Source organism: Aethalodelphis obliquidens, unplaced genomic scaffold, assembly GCF_003676395.1.
Source record: "Aethalodelphis obliquidens isolate GAN/ISIS:26980383/991018 unplaced genomic scaffold, ASM367639v1 scaffold42, whole genome shotgun sequence".
Taxonomy (NCBI): domain Eukaryota; kingdom Metazoa; phylum Chordata; class Mammalia; order Artiodactyla; family Delphinidae; genus Aethalodelphis; species Aethalodelphis obliquidens.
Genome location: NW_020837986.1, coordinates 15749230 through 15769856, shown reverse-complemented (window position 1 = coordinate 15769856; position 20627 = coordinate 15749230). Strand labels below are relative to the sequence as shown.

Below are 20627 nucleotides of genomic sequence, written 5' to 3'. Positions count from 1 at the left end.
GTACAAATTGATTTACAGCATAAAAAGGAGGTGATGCTATTCGTTTAATATTATAAAGCAAGTGCAGCCCTAATATTAAAATATGCCAAGATAGTGTACGTGCACGTATGTACACACATAAATTCAAATCAATCTTATGAAAAGTTATGTAAAAATTATAAATAAAATACTTGAAAAATCAGATGTGCCTGATAAAAGTAAGTTTATGAACAGAAGGGAAAGGTATTTAATAAAATCTAACATCTATTTCCAATAAAATGGAAGTCATTAAACTAGAAATAAAAGGATAATTTCTTATTGGGAGAAAGAAAATCTATTTCAAGGCAACAACTCCCATCAACTTAGTGTGAAACAGTAGAGCCATTTTCATTAAAGTAATGGAAAAGCAAAGAGACCCACTATCACCATCATCAATTGAAACTATTCTAGGATTGCTAACCCACACTTTAGGACAGGAATGATTTAGAAGAACCCAAGAAAAACACCTTTACATACACAATCAGATGAAAATGATTAGAACTAATAAGGGAGCACAACAGGGGAACCAGATTAAAAAATTAATATTCAAGGACTTCCCTGGTGGCACAGTGGTTGAGAGTCCGCCTGCCAATGCAGGGGACACAGGTTCGTGCCCCGGTCCGGGAAGATCCCACATGCCGCAGAGCGGCTGGGCCCGTGAGCCATGACCGCTGAGCCTGCGCGTCTGGAGCCTGTGCTCCGCAACGGGAGAGGCCGCAGCAGTGAGAGGCCCGCATAACGCAAAAAAAAGAAAAAAAAAATTAATATTCAAATACGTAGCTTTCCTACATACCAGGTATCTCTAGTTATTAAATAAATGGAAAAATGATTCTATTCACAAAAGCAACCAAAACATAAATTTTGTAGAAATAACATATGACATGGAAAAGATCTATATGAAGAAAATGACAAACTTTGCTGAAGGTTGTAAAAATAAGGCTCGAGAAATGTATGGTATTCTTAGATGTAAAGACTAAATATTGTACAGATAAATCTTCCCAAATTAAATCAAGGATTTAAAAAAATTTCCAATCAAAATCTCAATGGGCTATACTGGAACTTGGCAAAGTAATTTTAAAAATGCATGTGGAAAAAAAGAATGCAAAGAAAACAAAACAAAATGCATATGAAAACATAGGCAAGACTGGCCAAAACATTTCTGAGAAAGAAAGGTAAAAGGAGGAAGCCCTATGAGCCATTAGAATTAATCAATAGCTGAAATGATGAATTCAAATAAAAGCTCCAAAAAAGGTCCTATACAAGAATTAAGTGGATGAAAATGATAGTTTTTCAGATCAGTAGGTAAAGGAAGAATACTTCCATAAGTTCCACATTAAATATCCAATTAGAGATCATTACCCTAGCCTGAATCAGAAGCTCAGGTTACGGCATAACTCAATAAACCAGAGCTGCCCCCAATGCCCCGTCGACACTACTGTTGTCCTTCTGTATGACCCTGATTACACCATGGCCCTCTGGGTCTCCACCAAATCAGTCTTGATTTGGGGGTTTGGAAAATAAGATCCCAGTGGATTCAACATCATTAATTCTGTGAGTTTAGTTCTTCACTGGAGAGGAAACAAGTCTCAAGTATACTGAAGCCCTCACAGATAAGTAGAGAGAAATGGACAGGATACGGTTGGTTTCCATTCTTGGATAAATTGGAATGGTTGACTGGACCTCACGTTCAGGATTCTGGGGGAGGTGGACACAAATGGTGAAGCTAGGCAGGCACTGTGATTGGTCACCCAGATTCAGGAGTTGAGCAAGTCCCCCCACAGGTTTGCGCCTCTGCACCACACACCTTAGCCATCAGCATCCTATAGGCGTAGAGTCGCTTGCCTTTCCCCTTTCCCAAGGCTCCTTCATACTTCTCCACAAATTCTTGGGCCTCCCTGGTTAGCGGGGGGGAAAAAGGCAGAAATTCAATTAACGCCCAAGCAAAAGAAATCTGGACTATGAGGGTGTATATGTGGCTGAAAGCCTTAAATGTTTTATATCCCTAGTTAGAATGTAAGTTCCACGAAGGCAGGGCATTTTGTCTGTTTTGTCCACTGAAGTTTCCCAAATGCCAAGAATAGTGATTGGAACATGGTAGGCACCAGTAGGCAGAATTTTGGCTCTCATGACCTTTGCCCCTTGGTGAATGGCACAAAGGATTCTGCAGATGTAATTAAGATTACTGACTTGAAACCAGGGAGATTACCTTGGATGTCTGGAAGGGCCCAATATAATCATGTGAGCCCTTAGAAAAAGAAGAGGAAGGCAGAAGAGTCAGAGAGAGATGCAGCAAAAGGGGAAATCAGAGAAATTAGAAGCAAGAGAATTCTCCACCCTCTGTTGCTGGGGCCCCTCTGGAGGATGCCACACTGGAAAGCAAGAGAAGAAAATGAATTTCTATCAAAATCAGGGAACCTGGAAGAGGACCTCAAGTCCCAGGTGGGAGGGAACCACAGCCCCGCTGATACCTTGATTTTAACCTGGTGAAACCCTGAGCAGAGAATCCAGCCACACCATGTTGGACTTCTGACCAACAGAATTGTGACCTAATAAATGAGTATTGTCTTAAACTATTAAGCTTGTAGTAATTTGTTAGAGCAGCAATAAAAAAACCAGTACAGCATTCAGTAGGTATTTGTGGAGTGAATGAACGCTGGATGGGTGAGTGAACATCCAAGGAAGACGGCACGGGAAACACATGGATGGGTTTGTCTGTTAAATATTCTGGGTGGTGTGCTGGAGCTGGTGAGGGCTGGCTTCTGAGAACCAATTGTTAAATATTCTGGAACTTGGCCAACAAATTATTAAACTGTTGGTAGCTTGAAATCGGCCATGGTGGGAGTATTTAGACTATGGGATTCAGCAAGTGCTCCAAATCAGGGTTCCCCCATCCATCCCCCCACAGAAACAGTTTATCAGGAAACACTGGATAAACCCACACAAGTAGATAAGAATGAAGTCCATCTCAGGGTGGGTGGAAGAAGACATTGGGTCCTGTGTGTCTGACTGCTGTTGTTACAGCGCCCCCTGCTGGCAACACAACCTAAACCACCTCCAAAGTGCAAATGCAGGTAGTAGACACCTGTTAAAGTTACATTCTAACCTGGGGTTAACTCCAAGGTTGGTTTTATTAGGATGTCTCAATGATGTCCTAATGTTAATGAGGCCAACTGTCTAGCTTCTGAGTCCAGGGTCAAAAGCTGGATTGTATGGGATTAAGACTCCTTTATGGGGTCAGCCCCTGTTTTCTCCCTAGGCAGCGCTCATTCTGGCAGTGAGTTATCTGTGACTACCAATGACTCCAAGACACCAAAGAATGTTTTCATGAAATTCATATTTTTGTCCTCTTCCTATATCTTATGAGTGGGTAGAGACTCCTAAGCATTTGAGGTTTGTGAATTTAAATGTGATAACTAGTAAGATTTGAAGACTTCTGATAAAAATTCTCAAAAGTAAAGGCCAACTCATGCCTGAGCCATTGAGCCTGGCACCAAATGCTTCTCTTCTCAATGTCCAGACTGTGTCCAGATGCCCAGAGGGCCCTCAGGAGAACAGAGGGCCCTGCCCAGCGCTGGGTGCAAATTCTAAGGACCGTTCACTGCAAAGAGAACAACTGGTCTGACAGTTTTGATGGACACAGCAAGCTTTTTTGGATCCACTGAAAGTATATAAATAATCACAACTAACATTTTTACAGCAAACCCCTTTAAACATGTCATACGTGATCAGTGTTCTTCTTACTAGAGATAGTAGTTGGTTTATGGAAATACTGGCTCTTGCACTGCACTTCCCAACTGTTGCAAATCTTACTTCTTCCCCTCCCCTCCAACAGTTTTGCACATCTTACTTTTTTTTTGTTTTGGCTGTGCCACATGGCTTGCAGGACCTTAGTTCCCCAACCAGGGATTGAACCCGCACCCTCGGCAGTGAAAGTGTGGAGGCCTAACCACTGGACCGCCAGGGAATTAATTCCCTGAAAATCTTACTTCTTCTTTTTTATTCCCCTAACAGTTCTGCAAATCTTACTTCTGTAGGGTGCTTCTGTCCCCTCCTTTCAAATGGGGAACTTTCTGCAAGCTCATCTCTCCTTTTCCTCAAACCAGATGGTGTGTGGTAAATGAAGTAAAAAGGCAAAAGAAGAGAGATCCTTTGCTTTGTGGAAACTTCTAGGGGCCTGGATCTCAAGGTCACTTTTGGCAGGTGATTAGCAACCCCTCAGGTCCCTCCAACACTCAGGAGAGGAGGAAGCCATTGAGGCAAGGCTCTCCTGGGCAGCCATCCACAGCAGAAGACAGCACTTCAGCAGTCCCTCACATTGCCCTAGAAAGACCCTCCTTGTCTATAAAAGGGCCCAAATAACAGCTTGGAAGACACAGTCAGGGTGGCCAGCAATTACTGCTGGGAGAGAAGGGGTGTATTGTGTGGCTTTAGTGCCAGAGAGAGCCAGGCAGGATTCTGTGCCTCTCAGGGTGGCAGTTCTCATCTAGAAATGGGGACAATGTTATGAGACTTAAACGTGTGGATGCATGTCATGTAAGCACAGCAATTTCATTTATCAGGCAGTCACGCCTCTCCTTCTGGGGCAACAGCAGCTCCTGGAGTGGGCAGCTGATAGGATTCTTTCCTAGCCCAGGGGGCTGCTGTGAGGAGACTTCTGTTCCCCAGGGGCCTGGACAAGGGGCACAGCAATGCCGCCTTCCACAATGAGAATACTCTGAAGTTGATCCAAAGCATCTCACAGAGACTACATATTTCCAAAAACTACCCCCTGGTGAAGGAGTTCAGATTCAAAATCACACTTAATTTTGAGATGCAGAGGTATAAATAGACACAGGGCAGCCTGCATTTGATGGCATCCTTACAGAGCTTTGCCGTCCCGTGCAGAACGTTGGGAGAATGTATCAGCCAGCCTGAAATCCAGAAGACAACCAGACAAAGGTAGGGAATACAGGTGGCCAAAGGGAGGTGGCTAGAGGTTGGAGGTGGTCAAGAGGTTGAAGGTGATCTGGGCTATGTTGGTTTGGTGTCTCCCTTTGTCCCTAAGCGGTTTTTATTTTTCAGTTATGGAGACAAAGATCAAACAGAGGCTGAGCTCACTCTTAAGTGGAAATTCAGATGAGTCAGGTGATGGCATCTGTTCTAGAGGTGTCACTGAATCAATTAAAGGGCAGTTGAGTTTAACCAAGCATGCCTGGCTTCCCATATGTGGTGGTTTTAAACTATATCAGCAAATTATTTGACATTCCTCCCTTTAAAATGTAGAACTGGGGAGTTCCCTGGCTGTTCAGTGGTTAGGACTCTGCGTGTTCACTGCTGAGGGCCTGGGTTCAATACCTGGTGGGGGAACTAAGATCCCACAAGCCAAGTGGCCCAGCCAAAGAAAAAAGGAATTGAATTCTCCTCCACTTGAATGCAGGGCAGACTTAGCGATGTGCTTCCAGTGAATAGAAGGTGGCAGAAGTGACAGTTTATGACTTCTGAGACTAGGACGTAAAAGGTATTGTGACTTCCTCCTTGAAATCCCCCTCTTCTGTGGGAAGCCGGCTGCCATGTTATGAGGACAGTGAAGCAGCCTGTGGAGAGGCCTGTATGGAGAGAAACTGAGGCCCTTACTAACAAACAGAACCAACTTGCCATCCATTTGTGTGAGTAACCTTGGAAGTGGATTCACCAGCCCCAGTCATCTGAAGCCCGAAGCCCTGACCAACACCTTGACTCAACCTTATGAGAGACTCCAAGTCATAATTGACCAGCTAAGCTGCTCCTGAATTTCTGACCAACAGGAGATAATGAATGTTTATTATTGTTTTAAACTACTAAGTTTTGGGGTAATTTATTACGTAGCACTGGAAAATTAACACTCTGTAGAATCCAAACCACTGATCTCTTTGGTGCATATACATTTAGGATTGTCCTGTTTGCTTGGTGGATTGACCCTTTTATCATTATGTTGTGTCCCTCTATGTCCTTGGTAATTTTCTTTATTCTGAAATTGACTTTGTCTGGTATTTACATAGTTTCTCCTGCTATCTTTTGATTAACGTTTGCATGGTATATTTTCTTCCACACTTTACTCTCAACATATGATATATTTAAACTGAGTTTCTTATAGACTGCATGTAGTTGGGTCATTTTTTTTTTTAATTAATTAATTTATTTAAATAAATTTATCTATTTTATTTTTATTTTTGGCTGTGTTGGGTCTTCGTTGCTGTGCATGCGCTTTCTCTAGTTGTGGCAAGTGGGAGCTACTCTTTGTTGCAGTGCGTGGGCTTCTCATTGCAGCAGCTTCTCTTGTTGCGGAGCACGGGCTCTAGGTACGTGGGCTTCGGTAGTTGTGGCATGTGGGCTCAGTAGTTATGGCTCGCAGGCTCTAGAGCGCAGGCTCAGTAGTTGTGGCACATGGGCTTAGTTGCTCCACAGCATGTGGGATCTTCCCAGACCAGGGCTCGAACTCGTGTACCCTGCATTGGCAGGAGGATTCTTAACACTGCGCCACCAGGGAAGCCCTGGGTCATCTTTTGAATCCAGTCTGCCAATCTCTGTCTTTTAACTGACGTATTTAGACCACTAACCTGTAATGTAATTATTTATATGTTACAGTTTAAATACATCATTTTATTTCTTGTTTTTTGTTTATTGTTTTTCATTTCTGCTTTCCTTTTTCCCTGTCTTCCTGAATATTTTTTAGGATTCCATTTTGTTTTACCTACAGTGTTTTTGAGTATATCGATTTTTATAGCCTTTTCAATAGTTGCTCTAGGTATTACTATATGTCTATCTCTACCTGCCATCCGTCTATCTGTTATCTATCTATCTATCTATCTACCTAGCTAGCTAGCTAGCTATCTCTATGTATTATCAAAATCCACTGGTGCATTTTACTATTTAGAATGAAGTATAGAATCTTATTTCTCTTATGTCCCTTTATCCTCCCCTTTATAATTGTCTTAATTATTTCATCTGCATTATTGAGAACCACATTAGGTGGTGTTTTAATTTTTTTTTTTTTTTTTTTTGCGGTATGCGGGCCTCTCACTGTTGTGGCCTCTCCCGTTGCAGAGCACAGGCTCCGGACGCGCAGACTCAGCGGCCATGGCTCATGGGCCCAGCCGCTCCGTGGCATGTGGGATCTTCCCAGACCGGGGCACGAACCCGTGTCCCCTGCATTGGCAGGCGGACTCTCAACCACTACACCACCAGGGGAGCCCTAGGTGGTGTTTAAATTTTTGCTTCAACTGTCAAACATAATTTTAAAAATCAAGAGGAGAAGGAAAATCCATGGTATTTTCCAAGATTTTTGCTCTCACCATGTTCTTCCTTCCTGATGTTCCAAGATTCCTTCTTTTACCATTTCCTTTATGTTTAGAGAACTTCCTTTAGTTATACTTTATAGTAGGTCTGCTGGTGACATATTCTTTCAGTTTTCCTTCATCTCAGAATGTCTTGATTTCTCTTTTATTCTTTTTTTTGTTTTGTTTTTGTTTTGTGGTACGCGGGCCTCTCACTGTTGTGGCCTCTCCCGTTGCGGAGCACAGGCTCCGGACACGCAGGCTCAGTGGCCATGGCTCACGGGCCCAGCCGCTCTGCGGCATGTGGGATCTTCCCGGACCGGGGCACGAATCCGTGTCCCCTGCATCGGCAGGCGGACTCTCAACCACTGTGCCACCAGGGAAGCCCCGACAATTCTTTTCATTTAGCACTTGAAGAATCTTTATGTCACCTACTCTGTCCTCCATAGTTTCTGATGAGAAATTTGCTGTCATTCTAATTGTTTGTCCTTTATAGTAATGCATTGTTTCTCTCTGACTCTTATAAGTATTCAGAAGTTTGACCATGATGTGTATTGGCATGGATTACTCTGGATTTATCTTGTTGGGGCTTTGTTTAGCTTCTTGAATCTGTAAGTTTTGCCAAATTTGAGAAATTTTCAGTCATTATATCTTTGAAGACTTTTTCAGTCCCACCCTCTTTCTCTTCTTTTGAGACTCTATTTTCTTCTTTCATCATCTAGGGATTTGGAGGAGACACTAACGTTAGATCATTTATAATAATCCTACATGTCCCTGAGGCTCTGTTCACTTTTTTCCCCAGACCATTTTCTCTGTATTGTTCAGGTTTATTTGTCTTGTTCTACCTTCACTTTCACTGATTCTCTACTCAGTTCTCTCCATTCTGCTGTTGAGCCCATTCATTGAGTTTTAAAAAACTTTAGTTACTATATTTTCTACTTCTAAAATTTCCACTTGTTCTTCTTTATATCCTCTATTCATTTTCTGAGACTATCTATTTCTTCATTTGTTTCATGTGTTCATAATTGCTCACTGAAACATTTTTATGATGGTTTCTTTAAAATCTTTGTCAGATAATTCTAACATATATGTCCTCTTGATGTTAGCATCTGTTGATTACCTTTTATCATTCAAGTTTGAGATCTTCCTCGTTCTTGGTATGATGACTGAATTTTCAACTGAAGCCTGGAATTTGAGATATTATGTTATGAGACTCTGGATCTTATTTAAATCTTGTGTTTTAGCAGGCCTCCTCTGACACTGCTCCAGTAGGTGAAGGGGGATGCTGCCTGCTTACTTCTAGGTGGACGTCCAGATTATTCACTTGGCCTCCTTTTATACCTGGGGCTGGGCTGGAGCTCCTTGTTACTGCTGAGCAGGGATGGGAGTTCAGGCTCCCACAAGCCTTCCACTCATATCCTCCTGGCTTGAAGAGATGCCTTGTTACTTCCAGGTGGTGGTGAAATTTCAGACTCCCCATGTAGTCTCCACTGACACCCCAGGGAGAGGGAGGGCTCATTACACTGCCCAGTGGGGATGAGAGTCCCTGCTCCTCACTTGGCCTTCTCTGACATTTGATGGGGGTGTTAGGGGCACCATGTTACAGCCTGGCAAGGGAGGAAATGTAGGCTTCTCCACTTGGCTTTTGCTGCCAGGGCTGGGGCTACAGCTGCTCATTTGTTTATGGTGTTTGGCTGGAGTAGGGTTGTTATTGTTTACAAGTCTTCTGTCTTGCCAGGCTGTTCCTTTTCTGGTCCTTTGGCTGGAGACAGCAGACTTTTCTTGAGGTGCTTTTGTGTGTGACTGTCAGTGTTTGGGGGCAGCCAGCTTCTCCAATATCCAGTCTGGATATACAGGCAAAAAGGAAAATTGGAACTCAATTCTCTGTCATTCATTTGACCCTGAGGTCCTTAGCCAGTCTGCCTTTCTTCTCTCCACCTTTCTGAGTCTCTTATGTTTGCTTTACACATAATATCCAGGGTTTCAGTTGTACTTAGTGGGAAGACTATGGAGAAGTATATCTACTCCATCTTCCTAGAAGTGGAATTCTTCAGATCTCACTTTGGGTAATTTTCTAACACATTAGGTTTCTGACAAAGCTGAGTGACATACCTGATTAATTCTATGATTAAAGCAAACATCCCTGACTCATGAGCACTAGAAACTCTTTTGCCAACATCACAGCCTGCCTCGTGTCATTATTAATGATGTGCGTTAATAATGTCTTCTCTGATTCATCTTTGTTCCCCATCCTCATCTCTCAGGGTTTAGCACAGTGTCTGGAACAAGATGTTCAAGCTTTAATAGCAATAATTACTATCTATTAATTGCATATTATATGCTGGGTACTTAAATATTTTTTATTTGTCAGAACAACTCTGCAGGTAGATATTATTATTCCTACTTTACAAAAGACAGCTGTGAGGCTCAGAGAGGTTAAGGGAAGGAATCCAGCCTGAGGGGATTGAATAGCCAGTCAAACCACACAGATATGGTAGAGGTGTGAAGGCAGGCTTGCCCCAATTCACTGCTGTTGCTCTTTATGCCTTGCCATCCTTCTTTGATTGTCTACAACAACTATGCCAGCTGCCTGAGTGGGCCAGAGACTGGGGTCCCCACACCATTGCTTCTAAAAAAAGATGTAGTCTGGCCATGTTATCTGCAGATCTGCAATTGAAGGCTTTACTGCCAGAAGAGGAAATCATACAGGAGGCAAAGGGGTGTATTCTAGAATGTCTAGTAATCCTAGAGAAGCAGTTACAATTTAAGAGTGCAAGTTCTGGAGCCAGAATTCCTGAGTTCAAATTCTGGCCAGACCACTAAACTCACTGTTTAGCCTTGGACAAATTACTAGATTGCTCTGTGTCTCAGTTTGCTCATCAGTAAAATGGGGGCAATAATAATGGTACTTACATCAAAGGGTGATTATGAAGATTAAATGAATTGTTACACACCCAGCGCTCAGAACAGTGCCTGGCACATAGGGAGCACCCAGCAAATGTTGGCAATATATATAAAAAAAAGAATATTAAAAGATGAATAAGAAACAGCTCTGCTAACAAGAGCATCCAGTCAAGTGAGGGCCTTAGGGGTCAGAGAGGCCGTAGCTAACTCAGCCTGAATGCAGGGAGGGGCAATGGGGACTTCCCTGCAGAGGGGACACCTGGCCTGAGTCTCAGAGTGTAGGAACTAGCCAGGTGGGAGGGCAGAGGCACCAATGGAGCTGAGACCCAGAGGCTGGAGAGCCTGAGCCTGGGATAAGGAGTCTTACAAGAGGGAGAAGGAGGGGAGACCTGCTCCAGTGGGAAAGACAAGTCTTTTCAGCTTCTAGGGCCTTAGCCACTTCCCACCCCCACCAAGAGCAGGAACTCTGCCCCCAGGCCTGGAGGAGATGCAGACTTCTCCTCAGGGCAGCTGAATGGCCCTCAGGGATTTTCATGGTCCCTGAGACTTCCAGCCAGCTGGAGATCTCATTTCCACAAGCATCAACGTTGCTCTTTTTCCACTGTTAATAAAAGATGTGTTCCGGTGACACCTGAGTTGGAGTGAGGTTGTTAGACTGACAGATGGAAGGAGGAAGAACTCGGCTCTGGGGGAGCAGGGAGAAGAGACTCAGAAAAAGGGAGGTGGGAAGGCAGACAGCCTGCTGCCTGAAGCTGTAGCTACTGCCCAAACTGTCGCCACCATTCACCTGTGATGACTTAAATTTAAGTAAATTAAAATAAAACAGAAATTCAGTTTCTCAATTGCACTGACTACTTTTCAAGCGCTCACTAGTTTCATGTGACTGAAGGCTACTCTATTAGCGCAGATTTAGAACATTTCCATCATTCCAGAAAGTTCTGTTGGTCAGCACTGGCCTGGAGGCACCGCAGGGAGGCATTTCTTCCTGCAGCTGAGTTGTAGACAACGTAATAATTTGCAAAACAGTGGAGTAAGCTCTGTTTACCAGGCTCCTTCCTGGTCAGGGTTTGCACAGCCAGCATCTTTGCTGTGCCTCCGAGACACAGTGAGGCTGAACGTCAAAATATGTCTGCCAGGGCTTCCCTGGTGGTGCAGTGGTTGAGAGTCCGCCTGCCGATGCAGGGGACACGGGTTCGTGCCCCAGTCCGGGAAGATCCCACATGTCGTGGAGCGGCTGGGCCCATGAGCCATGGCCGCTGAGCCTGCGCATCCGGAGCCTGTGCTCTGCAACGGGAGAGGCCACAGCAGTGAGACGCCCGTGTACCGCAAAAAAAAAAAAAAAAAAAAAAAAAATGTCTGCCAACCTGTTCTATGTGATAAGGGGCGAGGCATTTGACTTGAGCAATGAGGAAAATCAGGTGTGAGAGGAACCAGGGAAAATGGCTTCTTATACAGAGGGAAGGAGGGAGTCATTCCAGTCTTGTGGCAGAAAGACTGAGGTGGGACTTGGGGGAAGATGGTAACACTGAATGGGATTTTTTCAGGAAAAACGTCCTGCCCTTCTCTCAAAACTTCAGCAGAGAGTCAAGAGCCATAAAATGCATGGTGGGCTGGCTCGTCATATGGAAACCAGGGAAATAGCCGAGTTGCAAATAGGAGTCAGGGGCATGGGCACCAGGCCACGCAATATTCATGGAACCTCACTGCAAGCTTGGCCCTGTGTTAGGCATTTGGACACAAGTGTAGCTAAGACAGCCCCTCCGCCTGCTCTCCACACTGTAAGGGTGAGTGTGTGACACGGGGAGAGATTCTAGTGCTTAGGGAACACAAAAGAGGTCTGAACTTGTTGAGATGGGGATCATGGAAAGTCCCCCCCACCCCCAAGGAAGGCGTGTCTTTTTGGTTGTGAGGGAGACGCGGAAGCCACCAGATGGGGCGCGGGACAGAGAGGTGACCTGACAGTGGAGGGGGGTGCGTAGCCAGAGGGCCACGATCCTCCTTGGCTTCCGCCAGGCCCCGCTCGGTGCTGGCCAACAGCAGGGCCCGATGGCCAGTTGCGTGCTGGGGATGACGTGACCAAAGCAGGGTGGGAGGGTGAACCCCCCTTCTTGTTGAGCCCCCTTGGAGTGGAGAGGAGGAAGGGACTCCTGCGCCCATCAGAGGAGCTGAGCCTTCTGGGCGGGGAGGGCCCTGGTCGACCACCACTGCTCACCTGAGCCCCGCCAGCTTCCTCGCCATGGGCCAGGGCTTGGTCCGCATGGTGGCGATGAGCTTCTTCTTGTCTTCCACCTGCTCCAGAATCCGGGCCAGTTCCTCCTCAGACAGAGACTCCCCACCGGAGGTGCTGGAGGCCAAGGAGGATGACCTGGAGCAGAGGCGGGGTGGAGCAGAGGGGAGTGAGGAGGAGGCCGGGGTCCTCAGGGGCGCTGTGGGATGTGAGGGGCCCACTCAAGATGCCCCCAGCTCCCGCCCACACAGGCCTGCCCCGCTCAGAGCCCTCCGCGACTCCCCCCACCTGGCAGAGGAGGCCACTTCTCCTCCTGGAGCCCAGGGCCCCTCGCGGTCTGCCTCCTCAAGCTCCATGCCCCTGAGTCCCCCCCACGCTGCACACCCTCGCTCGTGCAGGGCCGCCCAATGGGAATATAATGTGAACCATGTATCGTAACGTTAAGTTTTCTAGTAGCTATATTAATATGATAAACGGACATGGACATATTAATTTTAATAATACATTTCATTTAACCCAGTATATGAAAAATTTATAATTTATAATTACAGTAATGTAATCGGTGTAAAAATTATTAATGAGACATTTTACATTCTTTTTGTACTGTCTTCAAAACCCAGGGTTCATCTTGTACTCACCACGGATGTCAATTCAGGCACAAAATTTTCATTGAACATATTTAATCTGTACTTGGATTTCATAAAATTTAGTTGAAAAAGTAGATTTACATATCCAAATTTTTAGACATACTTAAAAGTTTCCTTGTAAATGAATAAAGTAACATAATATCATTTTCCTTTGGTGTTCACATCTGCACTGACAAAGTTTGTCTTTTTTTTTTTTTTCCAGAAGAAATGCTTTGGCTTCAAAGTTAAATCAACTTCAAAACTACATCTGGGGCTTCCCTGGTGGCGCAGTGGTTGAGAGTCCGCCTGCCGATGCAGGGGACACGGGTTCGTGCCCCGGTCCGGGAAGATCCCACGTGCCGCGGAGCGGCTGGGCCCGTGAGCCATGGCCGCTGAGCCTGTGCTCCGCAACGGGAGAGGCCACAACAGTGAGAGGTCCGCGTACCGCAAAAAAAACACAAAAAACAAAACTACATCTGTTTGTCCAAGTTCAGTAAATTTTTTAACTCAGTGGTATTAACATCAGATTAAAATTAAATTGAGTTAAAAATGCAGTTCCTCAGTCACACCAGCCACATTTCAAATGCCTAGCATGTGGCTAGTGGCTATTGTATGGGACAGCACAACTGCAGAGACCTTCCAGCTGGAGGGTGTGATGACCCTCACCAGCTCACAGACAAGACTGTGTGCTCATCTGCCACAAAATCCAAGTTCTTGTCTGTGCTACTCACAGCCTCCTTCACTCATAAAAACACTGACTCTCAGCTGAGATGGCAGCAGCTGACAGGGGGTGAGGGAGGGGCTGGAGAAGTGTTCTGCCTGTGCAGCCTTTTTAGCACGTTTGATAAATGGAAATATCAGGATGTGGGCTTGGGTTACCACAGGTTTTAGAGACCAGTTTGCCTCTGTGAGTTTAGCTTCTGATCAACTCCTAAGGAGCAAGGAGAGGTCACAGGAATAAGGTGGAGAAGCGGGGGGACCCTAGCTCTTAAATGCTGGAAAGCCTAGAGCACAGGGACATTTTGCCTTATCTCACCCCCCCGGCCCCCAGGATATCTGCCTTTGAGTCTTTGCATAAGTTGTTCCCTCAGTTTGGGTGGTGGTAGGGGGGTGGGACATTCAGTCATTGCTTGTTCAAATTCCACCCGGGCTTTAAAGTCTTAACGAAATATTTACCTTCCTCGTGGAGGAACCGCAGCCTCCCAGCAACATGCTCTTTATCAAATCCTTTCTTGCATACATATTGCCTTCTGCTTTTTGTTGTGATAGCTGATGCCCATGTCCTACCTCCCCTGCTAGACTGTCAGTTTCTGAGCAACAGGACTGGATATTTTTCATCTCTATGCCCTGCCATGGCACTCAGCTGAAAATGGCACAAATGGGTCCTTGTCTGCATCCCTTACTTTGCATCTGCCACCCAGACAGGATGGGACCGCCTCCTTCTAAAGTTCCGGACACTCTGGGGCCCATCAATGATGCATTCAAGTTCTCTCTAAGTTGCTAAGGACACCATGCACCCTTTACCCTGTTAGCTCAGGTCTACGGACAACCAGACAGTAGACAAAAGCCCTAACTGAGCCAGGGATGGCTGGCAGGGGTGACAGAAGAAATCAGTGGCCCTTGCTGTGGGCCTTAATTTCCTCTGTAAAGTTGGAGATGTACAGTGGAACACCTGAGTGAGGGTGTGGGCAAGGAAGGTTTATTAGAAACCATTGGAAGGAGCATCAGCTCTTTGCCATAGTCCTGGTATCTCTGTTTCCAAAGCCTCCCAGCCCATTATCAATGGGGATTCTTAAAACATCCTGAGAAGTGATGCAAAGTAAAGTGGAAGAGGGAGGCAAAGAGAGGGAGATGTCCCATCAAAATTGGTAGCAAAAAATGAAACTAAAATCCCAACTTGCTGATTCCATAAACTGGCTCTATCCACTAACCCCCGTATGCAGATGCTAATGGAACAAAGGAAACACTGCAAGTAAACCAAACCCCCAAATCCTAGAATTTCAGAGCTGGTAGAACTTTTGAAGTTCTTCTAGATCAAAGCCACATTTCACAGAAGAGGACACAGGTCACCTTAGGAAATGGTGTGCTTAAGCCCTGGAATGACTCCTAAATCCAATTTTGTTAATTTCTCTCAGCTCCTCATCAAGAGCTGTGGTGAGTCACCAGCTGAAATTGAGAATTGGGATCTTTTCTCACCCTGCTGCCATATCACCTCCCCACTCAGAGCTCCACTTGCACCTGTGCTCCAGGAGGGCTTTGAGTCGAGAGTGCCCAGTGGCCCCTCAACCTGGGATGGCTGTGACCCTCATCCCGGTTCCACCCCCAACCGCGAAGAGCTTGGCAGGGGCAAAGGCAGGGACTAAGTAAAGAGCAGGGGCCGCCCGTTTATGGGAGAGAATGAGGGGGGAAGACGACACCTGGCCCTTATCAAGGGAGGAAGCAGGGCTGGAAGGAGAGGGAGAGCGCGGACTGAAGCGCGCCTGAAGCCCGGTCACAACACACCTGTGTTTCTTCAGCTGCTTCCACATCTCCTCCTTCCTCGGCACCTCCTTTTCCTTCTTTGGAGGTGCTCGGTGCTCCCTGAAGGAAGCTCTCCCGTCCCTCTTCCTCCTTCCTCCGCAGGTCTTCTCTGCCGAGCCTCGCTCCGGTTCCCCCAGCTGCTCTCTGCGTCCCCTGCGCTCTGCCTGCTTCCTCCGGGGAGACCCCGACCCCGGGCTGCCCCCGGCCCGCTCCTTCTGTCCAGGCGGGGCTCGGCGCCTGCCTGGCGCGTTCTCGGCTTTGTGAGTCCGCTTCCTCGAGGGTCTCCTCCCGGACCTGTCACCTGCAGGGGCAGGGAATGAACAGTTCTGGCCTCACGGGCCTCGACCCCAGGAAAGTGTCCCCAGCTGTGAGAAATCAGATGTACAAGATGCTTCCTGGACCTTAATGGTTCCAAAAGCCACCTCTTTCAGACAGAGCCTCTGGTCTCGGCTGAGAGCTAATGTCTCCCTCCTCTGACCGGCTGGCACTCCCACACTCTCACCTAAACCTCAGCTAGAGACCCAGACACATGCCTTCCTCTGCTTGGGGGTGCAGTCCCTTGGGTCAGAGCTCAGTCCTCTCCTGACGCCCAGGGCCAAGGCCAAGCGTAAGCCTCTGTTTGGTAAGGCTGGAAGACTGAGACGCAGAGGGCCTGCTGGCTCCGTTCTCCAAGGGCTGTCCCCTCATGTGCCCCACCTGGCATGAGGGAAGGGACGGGGGGTGGTGGTGGTGGTGAGAGCAGCGGAGTCGGTTCCGATCCTGTGTCTCAGCGCTGCTCCCACGTTGTTGCTGTTATTTTAAACCATGACTTTATAGCACTGGCAAATGGCCTGGCTGAGCAGAATCTACTCTCAAGTGTGAACTTTCCCCAACAGCTTGCCCAACACCTAGTGTAAGCACAGCTATCCCAGCTGGGCAGTTACACATTAAATGCAGGAAAAATTGTAATGAGGTTCTGGTATTAATAAGCAACCTCTCCACCACTTACTAGCAGGGTGTCTTTGAGCCAGTCACTTAACCTCTCTGAGTCTCAGCTCATCTCTAACATGGGAATGTTACTACTCCATCAGCTTGTTAATGAACATGACACAATGACTGACTTCTGAGAACGGACGTCATTACCCTGATATTCTTATCCGGAAATAAGATCTTTTTTTTTTTTTGCGTATGCGGGCCTCTCACTGCTGTGGGCTCTCCCGTTGTGGAGCACAGGCTCCGGACGCGCAGGCTCAGCGGCCATGGCTCACTGGCCCAGCCGCTCCACAGCATGTGGGATCTTCCCGGACCGGGGCACGAACCCGTGTCCCCTGCATCGGCAGGCGGACTCTCAACCACTGAGCCATCAGGGAAGCCCGGTCAAGATCTTTTTACTTGTATAAAGAACACAGGTTTGGAGCTAGGCCAGTCTGCCCGAAAATATCAGTTCTATCATTTACTTATCTCTGTGACCACAGATAAATTACTTAACTTTTCTGCACCTCAGGTTCCTCACCTGTAAAACGGCTCTAGTAGCCACTACATAGTTAGGTTAGGTTAAAACAGGAATAGTTAGGTTAATTTAAAACAGGAATAAAGGGTCTGACTCATGAGAGGTACTCAACAAAGGTCCTCCTCCTTCCCTCCCACCTCCAGCCTGCCTTGCCATCTTTGTGCTCTAAGTGGGCATCACCTGGAACCTGATCTGTCTGCAGAGCACAGGTTCTCACTTTTCACAGTGGCTCCCCATCCAGGCTTTTCTGCCACCACTAGGCAGATTTTCCCAACAGAGCTGTGAGAGCCCCAACTTTGGGCAGGGCAGGGCAGAGTAGAGTTTCATCACCCAACATCCCCACCAACAGTCCCATCAGTGATGGAGTCCAGGACAAGGAGTCCCAGGTTGTCAAATTCTTGCCTCTGTCCACCCCTTTTCCAGCCTCTCAAGGTTGTGCATGCAATGTAGCAGCCACAGAGAGTTTTCCTCGCTGCTCCCTGACCCTTGAGCTTTACATTCTGAGAAGCAAGCCACCCCGTGAAACAGCAACCAAAGCTGGTCGCTGGTGGATTTGGGTAGAGTAAGCTGGGGATTCAGAGTCTGGATATGTGGGCCTGAAACCTTGTTCTGCTGGTTATTACCCCGGTAACACTGGGCAGGTTTCTTGTTCTCTCTGAGTCAGTTTTCTCGTGGGTGTGCTGTGGGTGGTCTACCCAGATCTCCATTGTCTGGCCGTGGCATTGTCCCTTAGCTGCTATGCATGTTGGCTCTTACCGTTCACAGCTTCTCCCTTCCCAAGGGACCCGTGGTTGATGGAAACCATCTTGGGAAATGTCTGGGAGTTTACACCCCTCCCCTCTCCTCAAGTCAGCTGACAGCCAATTGCTAACTGATATGGGGTATAAAAAGTCCAGTCCTCTGGCCTCCAGGCAGAGCAAGTCTGTGGTTCATTCACTCTCCAGAGCTCCCTGTGGGATCAGGCAGAGGCTAGACCCCAGCTGAACACACAGCTTTGCTCAGCTCCTTCCCTTGATCTGTCCTGATTCCCTTACTCCTTGTCTCCTGAGAGCTGCCCTCAATAAATCACATGCACAAGAATCCCCATCTCAGGCTCTGCTTCCAGGGGACCTGATTTATCTATAGGCATCTATCTCAAAGTGTGGTAGGTAAATCCAACTGAGATAATATCTATACAAGTGTGATGTAAGGGGAGCATGCTGGGTTTAGCAAACAGAATTTGCTCTGTGGTTCAAAGATAAACTATCCAGAGTTCTCCTCTTGGATCTCAAACTAGGATACTGGTAGAATCCAAGAAGCACAGTGGTGGGCTTCACCCAGACCTGAGGAAGATATTCTGGAGGAAGAAACTTCTAAGCTAAGACCTAGAGTGAAAATAGAGTGTGTGTGTGCAGCGAGTGGGTATAGGGCAGGGTTAGGTAGTGAGTGGGTAGGAAGGATGCCAGAAAAGTTTTACGCAGAGGTGACATGGTCAGTTTTGTGCTTTTATAAAGGCCCCATTCAGTATTCAAACCCCAATGGAGGGAGTTTCTTGATAAAGATACTTCAAGAAACTGTAATCATAAAGGATACTGGAAAAAGAATTGTTCTGCCTTGGCTAAGAAGATAGAGAAAATAGGTAAAAAATGAAATGATTGGACTTCTGGGTTTCACTCCAATGTGTAAAGAGCTCCATCCTACTAACAAGAAAAAACCTGAACAAACTGAAAAACAATTCTTTTTAGATCCATCAGAAAATTGAGTTTGTAGGGCAAGCTACTGTCCGCAAACTGGAGAGGCAGAGAATCATAGCTTACCTTGAGCAGAAGCCCTCCATGGGAGCCAGTGCTTATAGTGCTTAAAGGGAGAGTATTCAGGACTTACTTTAATTAGGTATGGTAAGATACTCAGACATGGAAATGACTGTCATGGAGGAAGAGGTTTTTGGACTTACAGATCCCAAGCAACACCGTGTCACATAGGGCCACATGAGGAAGCACAATGTTCAGTCAGTAGCAAGGCAGAGAGGAAAAATGTGGGCATGAGCCTTTATTATGGTTTCTAAGGAAAGGAAGGGGTGAGGCAGGGTAAGCAGGTTTAGGATTGGCTAATTTGAATAATTTCAGTGGGCCCTGGAGCATAGGGGCATTCCCTAGTTGTTCTGATACCAGGCCCTGGGGTGAATAGGGCAGGTGGATAGAGGCCCAGAGTATGAGCTTGATAAAGATTGAGGTTATAAACCTGGGTTGGTTGGTTTGCATACGAAAGGAAAGCTTGCAGATGAGTTGTTTGCTATCTCTAAGAATTAGCTAAAACTGGGAGGGCTGTCCTTCCAGGGTCAACAAAGCCTCAAGGTGCCAAAGGATCAGAATATAGAAGATAAAAAGCATGGCTATTACTGGTAGGAATACAAACTGTAATTGATGAAATGCTGGAGGCTTATTGTGTGCTAGCTTGAGAGTTAAAAACTATGGGGCCCAGTCTTTGGAGGAGGGGGCACACTTTCGTGAATTTTACCTCCTGGGAGCACTAGCAGGTTCTCACTGTGAAGACTGGAGGAAAATGCATGGTGCTTCCAGCAGGGGGAGGGGAAAGTACTCATTTTAAAATATGAAAAGTAACCCAGATTGTCCTGTTCTCTTTAACAAAGGCCTGCTGTGAGATAATAGAAATATCTATTGGTCTGTGTCCCCAGTTCCAGGCACAGAGGTCCTAAAATCTTTGTAAAATCCTAAGAGCACTAGGAACATCTATTCTTCTAATGAGGTGATTCTGATGGGCTCCTGAATGGCTGGATGGGGACTGGTCACCAGAAAGACCAACCCATGATTAGAAGCTTGCAATTGTCAGCCCTGCCCCACCCCCAACCTCAAGATGGGGGAGAGGGGCTAGAAATGAAGTTAAGAATTGATGATGCCTATGTGAGGAAGTCTCTATAAAATCCCAAAAACAGTGGGTTGGGAGAGCTTCTTGTTGGGTAAACACATCCACATACTGGGAGGGTGACACACTCCAACTCCCAGACCTTCCCTCATGTATCTCTTCATCTGCTATTACTCTGTATCCTTTATTATATCCTTTAATAAACTGGTAAATGTAAATAAATATTTCTCTGAGTTCTGTGAGCCACTCTAGCAAATTAATTGAACCCAAGGAGGGGGTCTTTGGGACCTTGGATCTATAGCTGGTTGGTCAGAAGGACCTGGGCTTGTGATTGGTATCTGAACTGGGGGTAGGTTTCAGTCTTGGGGAAATAAGCCTGTGGGGTCTGAGTAAGTAGTGTCAGAATTGACTTATACTGTGGGACACCCAGCTAGTGTCACACTGTTGTAAGGGAAAACTTCCATACATTTGGTGGCAAGAAATATCAGAAGTGAAGTGTTCTGTGTGAGTAGTAAAGGAGACACATAGGGAAGAAACTCACAGTAGGGAAGAATTGGGTTTTTCCCTATGTGGGAAAGAAAAAAAACAGAGTGTTTCCTTTACACCTATGCTCCAGGGAAATTATTTTACCAGAGTGAGCCTAACTGACCAGAGTTTACCAGCTTTATTGACCTGGAGGAATGGAAATA

General features: G+C 46.3%; 1 protein-coding gene across 1 annotated transcript in view; it reads right to left on the bottom strand.

The window, feature by feature from the left end:
* TMC2 (transmembrane channel like 2) overlaps window positions 1-17881 on the bottom strand; it is a 64900-nt gene extending 47019 nt beyond the window's left edge. The window contains 4 exon segments of the mRNA XM_027078062.1: window positions 1823-1913; window positions 12427-12579; window positions 15570-15888; window positions 17833-17881. Coding sequence (XP_026933863.1) covers window positions 1823-1913; window positions 12427-12579; window positions 15570-15888; window positions 17833-17881 — 612 coding nt within the window.
* Between the last annotated feature and the right edge of the window lie 2746 nt (window positions 17882-20627).